At 26.3% G+C, this 9,695-nt stretch overlaps 2 protein-coding genes across 2 annotated transcripts; both read left to right on the forward strand.

Moving 5' to 3' along the window:
* Positions 1-450: 450 nt before the first annotated feature.
* On the forward strand, positions 451-773 carry LOC113871435 (protein GAST1-like; the record flags this gene model as incomplete). The annotated part of the gene is made up of 2 exons (XM_027508532.1): positions 451-496; positions 592-773. Coding segments are annotated over 2 exons (228 nt in total), but the record flags the coding sequence as incomplete, so codon positions are not given.
* Positions 774-4,537: 3,764 nt separating this feature from the next.
* On the forward strand, positions 4,538-5,834 carry LOC113873161 (protein RSI-1-like). The gene is made up of 4 exons (XM_027511164.1): positions 4,538-4,606; positions 4,954-5,022; positions 5,329-5,362; positions 5,653-5,834. Exons 1-4 carry the CDS (start codon positions 4,538-4,540, stop codon positions 5,832-5,834), a joined length of 354 nt encoding a protein of 117 aa, XP_027366965.1.
* The last annotated feature ends 3,861 nt before the right edge of the window (positions 5,835-9,695 follow it).

Below are 9,695 nucleotides of genomic sequence, written 5' to 3' on the forward strand. Positions count from 1 at the left end.
TCTTCTTGAATGTAAATGATGTGGCTTGTATGAATAATTTAAAATCCTTATGCCTTCTTCTAATTACTAAATATAAAAAATATTAAATATTTTTTTTAAGATAATAAAATATATATATTTTTAATTTAATACATACTTTATAAAATAATAGAAGAATTATTATTAAAATAAATAAAAGATATAACAAAGTTCTTATTATATATACATATTTTTTCACTAGACAAATTATATAACTGTAGCATATCCTAACATTGATGCCTTCAGGCTAAGACCGTTGTTACTCCCGTTAAGGCTCCAGCTCCAGTTCCAGTTCCAGCTCCAGCTCCAGCTCCGCAGCCTAACACCAATTCTACCACTGTAAGGTTTTCACATTTGGCATAAAGCTAATTATTGAGAACATTGTCTTTTTACAACTATCCTAATTTCTTGTGTTAATTTAATCTTTGTTTTCTTGAGTTTCAGCATGGCACCACTGAAGGCAGTCTTCAACCACAAGGTATATATCAGTTAATGAAAAGCGAGTGAAACGTTTAGTCATTATTTATTAGTGTATTGTTAAGATTTGATGTTGATGGATGCATGAAATTGTAGAATGCAGTCCTCGTTGCGCAAATAGATGCTCGAACACACAGTACAAGAAGCCATGTTTGTTCTTCTGCCAAAAGTGCTGTGCCAAATGTTTGTGTGTGCCTCCTGGAACCTATGGCAACAAGCAGGTCTGCCCGTGCTATAACAATTGGAAGACCAAAAGGGGTGGCCCCAAATGCCCTTGAACTTTAAATCTTTCACAATCTTAGTCTCTATTCAAATTCATTGTTGCCACCCAATGCCCCTGTACTATATATCACCATAGCATTTAAAATAGCTTTATTAGTTGTGTTGCTCTCTGTTCACTCTCATTCTTCTTCAAGGAATAAGAGAATACTTTTCACTTTAAACTGGGTGTATGCTCAAAAAGGAAAATTTTTTCTATTTTTCTTCAGCCAAAGAAAGTTATTTTCTCTTTATTTCTTTTTTCTATCCACGTAGACCACACGGTGAGAGTATATTAATAATTCTAATACAAATGTAGGTCAAGATCAAATAACATTCTACGTATTATATTAAGTTTAAAATATTTTACATAATTTAAATATTAATTAATATTTTATCGCTTTAGTTAAATTATATATTTAGTTTCTATAGTTGATATTCATATATAAAATAGTCTTTATATTTAAAAAAGTATTATAGTTTAATTTCTATACAATGTTTTGTTACGTTTTAATTCATAATAGTAGAAAATAAAATGTAATAAAATATTTATATAAAAATTAAAACATAAGTTATCTTTAAGTATAAGGATCAATTTATAAATAAGTATTAATTGTAAAATTTAAGAAAAATATTTTTAGTTAATTTGTCTAAAAAAATTTAAAAATGAGTCATTAAATAAAAGAATTATAAATTTTAAAAAATAGAAATATATATTTAAGTCAAATATCATCTGTGGTTTAAAATTATATATGTTTATTGATAAAATTTATTAATTTGGTAAATATATAAATCAATAAAAAATAATAATTATATTAATAAAATATTAAAAATAATTCACATATAATAAAAGCTTTTTATTATAGTTTAGAAAAATCTAGGTATATGATTATTTTGTCCTATTATATCAATTTAAAAAGACTTATATATGTCTAGATATTTTTTTTTTCTAATTAACAGAGAAAGTAACAAAAGATTTACTAATAAAATTTTGAGTTGATATAATAAGAATTATTTATATCATGATAGAAAACTTATAAAATCATTTATATAATAAAGTTAGTTTTTTAAAATTTTAAGTAATAGCCTAATTTTATATCTCAAATATAATAAATATTTTTATTTTTTATATGAATTTTTTTTAAATACATTATAAAATTTGATATATTATTAAAAAAATATAAACTTAATAAATGTATGATCTTACAAAAGTTGTACAAACATCTAATTAGGATACTTAAGTTCAAATTGTGTAACTTCTTTAAAATTATAATTGGTTAAAATGCATATTTAATTTAAATATTTGATATGTTTACAAATTAGTCTCTATATTTAAACAAAACTTTCTTCTTAGTTTTTATACTTAAAATATCTCTATACTTAAAATATGTTTTAGTTCTTACACTCAAACAACTAATTTCTTACATCATTAATGTCGTTATAACAGCAGATACTAAAATGTAAAAAAATACTTATACAATAACTAAAATATAAATTTTTTAAATATGATCAAATTCATAAATATATATCAACTATAGAGACTAAATATATAATTCTTTAATGAATAATATTATTTAAAATTAAAAAATAGTTACTTTTAAATTATATATTTTTATAAATATTTAAATTGTACAAATTTATATATACATGTTTTTAATAATAATATTTAAAAATTAATAGATAAATTAATAAAATTTACTTTTATAAAAAGTTATTCAAAGTATTCTTTAACAATATTTAAATATGACTTATTGTATCTTTAATTCAACTTGTTTTTTTAAAATAATCTCTTATTTCGTGTTAATTTAAAGTAACTTAATTTGACAGGTGCCTTCAATTACAAAACTTTTGTATTCCTTCCTAAGATAAGTGACCTAGAAAATTTCTTTGATAAAAACCTCTCACCAAGTTTTTTCATAAAAAATTTTTGTAAATTAAAAGAACTTTTCACACACCATACAATGTGCATCCTCACACTATGTTAGAAATGAGCGTTTGAAACATTAATTTAGAGCGCGGTTAGTAAAAATTGCTTTGTAACTATATATTTAGAGAGCAGTTCTCTATTAATTATAAATGAAACACGTTCGTCGAATTTCTTTTTCTTAGCTAACAAAATTGGTCTCTTTTACTGTTTTTTCTCTACTTTCTTATGTTCTTTTTATTTTCTCTGTCAGTCTGTTTTCTTTGTCTTTTCTCACTAACAAATTAATTTTTTTTTCACGTCAGTAGGTGCATCTTCATTCTCTGTTAGTCTGCTCTCTTCATCTTCTCTACGCTAACAAATTAATTTTTTTTTTCACATATGCAGGTATTTCTTCATTCTCTCTTTCTTATTTTTTCTTCTTTTTGTTAACGGTGAATCATCTATTCTCTCTTTCTTTATTTTTCTCTCTATTAATGTTAAAAATATCTTATTAATTTGTTTTTTTTTTCTCTGCTCTCTAATCTTAAAGAAATCAATTTCAAATTTCAGATTCGCAGTCTACATTTATACTTTGAAAAGCAGTTTTACGCGGAATCGTTCTCTAATTTTAACATTTTAGAGCAGCTGTTTAACCGCTCTCTTAAATATAACATATCAGATAATCTAAGATTTTAGAGCAATTCTAATTCAAAATGAAACCTCTCTCAAATCTCTATTCTGACGTAGTGTCAACACTAATGCGGAGGATCCACCTTTCTCCAATACCTTTTACATCTTGACTTCTTGTGACTAGAGCTAATTAGGCGAATAGAGTTAAATTTAAATATATATATATATATATATATGTATATGTATACCTTTTTTTCTCTATACTATATTATACTTAAGAGTAAGAATTAAAATTTATTTGACTTTATTATTTTAAAATTATTTTCTCTATTTTCTCTTCTTTTATTAATAAATAAGATATCAAAATTTAGAAATAAAATAATACTAATTTTTATACAATTTAAGGTAATTGTTTTTTTAATATGTCATAAAGGTAATAATAAATCTTTAAAATTTTTGGTGATAACATTCCATCTCTATTTTTCTCTATTCCATATTTAATTCACCTTTATAAAAATTCCCTTGTCACAGCCCTGATAGCGAAATCTATGAATTCATTGTAAATTTTCTATTAAAAGATATTATTAGTTCATTCAATCGTCTCTAGTATACCTTACTTTATGGAAGTATCGAATCTTACATTTTATATTATCCTAAAATTTAACTTATACCAAAATAAGAGAGTTAACAACAAATAAGAAAGAATATTCATGATAACGCAGTTTAAGAAAATATTAACATCAACTTTTAAATGTGTTTAAATTTTAAAATGTTATTTTTGTAAAAGTATTTTTACATTAAAAATAAAATAAATATCCTTTTTAAAAAATTATTACTTTTCAATACTTAAAATTAATCTGAAATTTCGATTACAAATTATAAAATTTATTATGTTATAAAAACTCACGAGGTCCCCACTCCATGCATTTCGACATTCACTAGGAAAGAACATAGTAGTCCAGATCCAGTCATAATATACTAATAATGTCGAGTGATAACAAAAGACGGGTCATATTGTCCAATTCAACAGGGAAGAATATATCATTTTGTAGAATCTGTAAGGGTCATACGAGAAATGGCTGTCTTCACAATCTATGCCGATTGCCAACATAACGCCACTTTTCATGTTAAAAATAGACAAAGTCCTACCCAACTACCTATAACTACACAGCTCAACTGCACTTGAAAATCACACTACACAATTAACAACATTTTCTCTGTTTCTGTGAAAGAGTGCGATCGTAAGCAATGGCCAAAATCCTAAGTATCGCTATTGTCTGCTTAGTTGCAATGTTTCTTCTTCTTGTAGAGAGCAATGTAAGATAACTTAATTCCTACTCATAATTTCAATTCCAAGCACTGCACTGCTATGACTTCCCTTGTCTTTCTTTGCCATTAGAGATAATTTTCTCGTGTCAAATTGAAGTTAAGAATAACAAGTGATTAAAAGTAGTGCTCAAGTTAACTTAATCTTAATTTGAATTGTTTTGTCAAACACTAAGAACAAGAATTAAACTACAGTTTTGAATGGAGCTGATGCAGCATTAGAATATATTATTTACATGATTTCTTTTGGTATGTAAACGTTGTCGCTTAATTGTATACATTATTTTTTAAAAGACAAATAATGCTAATGTAGCATACCCTAACATTGATTCCATAAGGCTGAGATTTTTCTTACTCCCACCGAGGCTCCAACTCCAGCTCCAGCTCCAGCTCCAGTTCCGGCTCCAGCTCCAGCTCCAGCTCCTGTTCCGGCTCCAGCTTTAGAGCCTAACAAGTCTTCCACGGTAGGGCTTTTCACTAGTTTTGTTTCTTACTTCAACAGTTTTGCATAAGATTAATTGTTTAAGTACATTGAAGTTAAATAAAATTAATTTTGAGCGTTTGAACATAATTGAGAAATATACATAAATTAATTTGAACATAATTGAAACGTGTGATTTAGGACTAAACATGTTTACAACTATCCTAAACATCTATTTGCATTTCTTCTTGTGTTAATTTCATCTTTGGCTTTTGTTTCCTTTAAATTTCAGAATGGAACTACTGAAGGCAGTCTTCAACCCGAAGGTAATAATTGAGGACAAATTATTCCATCTAATCTGTATTTATATTTACTCTTAAACAAAAGCTTCCTACAAATTAAACAGATATTTTTGGGAAAAAAAAAGTGAAAGGATCAAATTTCGGCAAGATAAACAATAGTGGATTAGAAGAAAATTGATTAATCGAGTTATACGATTTCCTCCATGTACAATCAGGATTTGACTTCTCAAGGCATTATTGATTTCTTAATTATTTTTTCTTCAATGGATACAACTAGTTAATTTCCATAATTTGCTCCCTGCATGGAACTGCAGAATGTGGCCCTCGTTGCGAAGAAAGGTGCTCGAAGACTCACCATAAGAAGCCATGCATGTTTTTCTGCCAAAAGTGTTGTGCTACATGCTTGTGTGTGCCTCCTGGAACTTATGGAAACAAAGAGATTTGCCCGTGCTATAACAACTGGAAGACCAAAAGGGGTGGACCCAAATGCCCTTGAAAATCGAAACTTTCATAGTCTTAGTTCCTACTTAGTAGTTAAATTCATTGCTTCCAATGTACTATATCACCTCAACGTTCTATTTTTCTTTCATTTAGTTATCTCTGGATATGTTGACTTTGATTTGGAATATGAAAATTTTGCAATTGATCGATGAACTGGAAATTCTACTATTCCAACGTGAGGGGAGCATCTTAGAAAATTATAAATAATTATACTCGTCGATTAAAACACAAAGCGTTTGAGATTGTAATAAAATAAATACACACTTTGAACAAACCTAGGTTAAGGTAAGTAAAGCCTTCACTTTTACGGCTCAAAAAATTATTTTTATTTAGTGGAATTAAGATTTAGTTCTACATTAACATCATTTTTTATTTTAGTTCTTGTATAAAAAAAGTTATATTTTGATCCTTACATTAAAAAAAAAAAAAACGTTTACGAAATGGTTGTTGCTCTTTGATGTTATTGTTACCATAGTGTTTGGTTCAGCGTTATACTTAAAATATGTTTTTGTTTTTAGTTCGTATAAAATAAGTTTATTCTTTATTTTTATTTTTACATGAAAATTTTCTATATTTTGATTCTTACAATTAAAAATATTATTTTAGTTTGGTTCTTTTAAAGTATGTTTGAGAAAGGAGGAGAAAGAATTTTAAATTAAGAGAATTGTAAATCATTTATTATGACAATGCATAATTAATATATTAAGTTTATGTTAATATGAAAATTTATATGTTTTATTTTAAAATATTAATTTTAAATAGGTTTATTTAAAATAAAAAATTTATCTCTACCTCCAAAAATTTCTTTAAAAAATACTTTAAGAAAAATAATCTAATACTACAATAACATCAATGAGATGAAATTTTTTATGTTTGATGAGTAATTCTCAAAAATTTTAATTAAATAAATAGCCTAACAAAAAGTTTGTTTCTCTTTCTTAAAAAGAGTATATGTTAAGGTGATAAAAGTGAGATTTTTTTTCATTTGTGCCAAATCAAATCATATTTCTATATTATTAAGTTTATTTTATATTAATGTCATTTTTTTTATTTGGTGATGTTCAATAATGTATTAATGACACTCTCACAAATATTTTTTTAACATGTATAACATTAACGAAATGTTTGACGTGTAGGGATGTTTAGTAGGGTAACTCAAAAAAAATTGACATATTTTAATCCCAAGTTGGAAGTTCTTTTGGCAAATGATTTACTAAAATTTGTTGTGACGTCCTTAACCTCTTTAAACATTTAATCTCTTCTTATCAAATAAAGATATCATCATTCTTTATAATTTTCAGTAAAAGCTTTTTTTCATATTTCTAAAAAGATAATTATATGGTAACCAACGATACCTTATGAAAACATTCTTGTGATAATTTTGGAGTATAATATAATCTATTTTTCACAAGATATCAAATATGTATATTGTCCTTTTCTGTTATATCCATATAAATTGTCATATGCTAGAAAATTATTAATTGTACCATTTGACATTTCTTTTAGTTTGAAATTTCTTCCTTGAACCCATTATATACTTTTACATTAGTTTTTCACAAAACTTCAAATCTTCAATTAAAGGAGACAAGTACACATTAATATTATTTCTATGTTGTTTAGTACCAAAGATCAATAAAGAGAACATTATATATTTTTACTTCATGCAAAGCCATGGAAGTAAGTTATAAATCATTAAAATCATAGGATATGTACTTTGGGTACTACGTTGTCTATTATGAAGATTCATTCCATCAACTACTTAAACAAAATATACATTTCTTATTTTTGTTGCTATTTCTTCAAATTTATCATTAAATTTTTTTCACTAAAGAAAATCTACTAGATGCCTAAACTTTCCATCTTTAATTCTGTCTTCGGCAAGCATGCCATATCAAATGTTTTGCATTTGATACACTAGAAAACACGCGCTTTAATCTTGATATTACTAAAAAATATAATATCACCCTAGTTAGTGTAGATTTTTTCTTTAGGTTGCATGATACATTACATTTTGAACATTGGTGCATAATCAATCTAATGGAAGCAAGTATTTGTTTAATATCATATATTCTTTTAGGATGCATATTATTCTCTGGTAGCATGTCATTCAATAAACTAAGCAAGTTTGTGAAACTCTTATCACTCCATGCATTAAAGGCTTTTAATTTATAACGCTTTAACACAATAGTCAATATTATGAACTTTGTACATCTATTACACAATGGTGTTTATACATAATTTTTCAACCTCTCAAATATTTTTGGATAATATCTAATTTCTTTTTTAACAATATTTGAAATGTATTTAACATGAAAGGTCTCACATTACTTGAAGAGCAGTTTACATGTGAAATTACTCTTCAAAATATCATCACCTCTTTGAGAGTGATTACACATGCTAACTATTCTCTATCAAACCATAAAATATAAGTGCTTTCTACAATACCATTTTAGATTAACTGTTATGATTTTTCTAATATATTAAATATTGGAAAGTATTAACGTCTTATTAACTAAACTATTAGCCCCACTATCTATTAAATTAAAATTAATGATGACAATTATTTAACGTGTAAGAGAGGGTATCAAACTCTATTAATTACGGGTGGTCCTAAAATATATGATGATGCAGATTTATTAGAATCTTTTGAATACTTTCAATACACCTCATTTGTTATTCCTTTTCATATTTCTCTTTTACAAATATTAAAGCTTTTTAACTTTTTAATAACTAATGTGATAAGAGATTGAATTTAACAAGGAGTAAACTTAAAATGTTGTATAAATTTTTAAATTAATATATGAACTATTATTCATATTTTTCTTAATTTGTGTAATTCAATTGAAATGCGAGAATACTTTAGATTTTTAACAAATACCTTCTAAGACACTTACTAATATATCTCTAAAAAATGTTATGAAAAATTACAAGCTACTAACTCCATCCTATTTGATATTCATTTAAGGGTGAGTATTTTTATTTTATTTTATTTTATTGAAAGTGGCGTTGAAGCCATCTTTCCCTGTCCCTCTCTCTCTAACAAGCATGAAAACATCACTAATATTGTCGAGACATAATAAACGAGGGGTCAGATTGGGCAATTGAATAGGCAAGAATATATGATTGTGTGGAATCTGCAATGGGCATAATGAAAAATGACTGTATCTTCCCAATCTAAAATGATTGCCAACATAACGCCACATTTCGTGCAAAAAATAGACAAAGTCTTACCCAACTGCCTATAAGTACACACTTCAGTTGTACTTTAAAACCACACTTCACACAACTTTTCTCTGTTTCTGTGAAAGATTGCAACCGTTAGCACTTAGCAATGACAACAAACCAGACCTTCATTATCATCTGTCTAGTTACAATGGTTCTTCTTGTGGAGGGGATGGTAAGATATCAATTCCTACACTCCTCTCTCTCTCTCTCTCTCTCTCACACACACACACACACACAATTTATCTGAGTTTAATTCTTGTTATCATTTCAAATTGAAGTTAACAATAACAAAAAAAAAAAAAAAAAAAAAACCGACTGATTCAATAGGCTCATTTTATATCATGATTTTTCCTATAAACTTGACACAATTTTTTAAAAATAAATTCTGATAAATTATGCTTAAAAGGTTAGTGTAATAAACTAAAAAATTTTACAAGAATTTTAAACTCTCTCGATAAACTCTTTTAAACTCTCCAAAGTGAAGCTCAATGTAGCTTATTATGTTTTAATTAATTAATTTATTTTTTACAAGCACTAAGAACAAGAATTAAAGTATTGGTTTGAGTGGAGTTGAGGCAGTGCCCTTGCTATAAAATATAAATACTGCTTAACTTGTTTTGTTCTGCTATCA

The sequence above is a fragment of the Abrus precatorius genome, unplaced genomic scaffold, assembly GCF_003935025.1.
Source record: "Abrus precatorius isolate BTA unplaced genomic scaffold, Abrus_2018 Scaffold7, whole genome shotgun sequence".
NCBI classification, from domain to species: domain Eukaryota; kingdom Viridiplantae; phylum Streptophyta; class Magnoliopsida; order Fabales; family Fabaceae; genus Abrus; species Abrus precatorius.

Bases quoted from the DNA above. Each gene is read 5' to 3' on its own strand.
- LOC113873161 (XM_027511164.1), top strand. From the start codon at position 4,538: ATGGCCAAAATCCTAAGTATCGCTATTGTCTGCTTAGTTGCAATGTTT. The intron at 4,607-4,953 runs GTAAGATAACTT...TGATTCCATAAG, and splicing joins TTCTTCTTGTAGAGAGCAAT to GCTGAGATTTTTCTTACTCC. The intron at 5,023-5,328 runs GCTCCAGCTCCA...TTTAAATTTCAG, and splicing joins CAGCTCCAGTTCCGGCTCCA to AATGGAACTACTGAAGGCAG.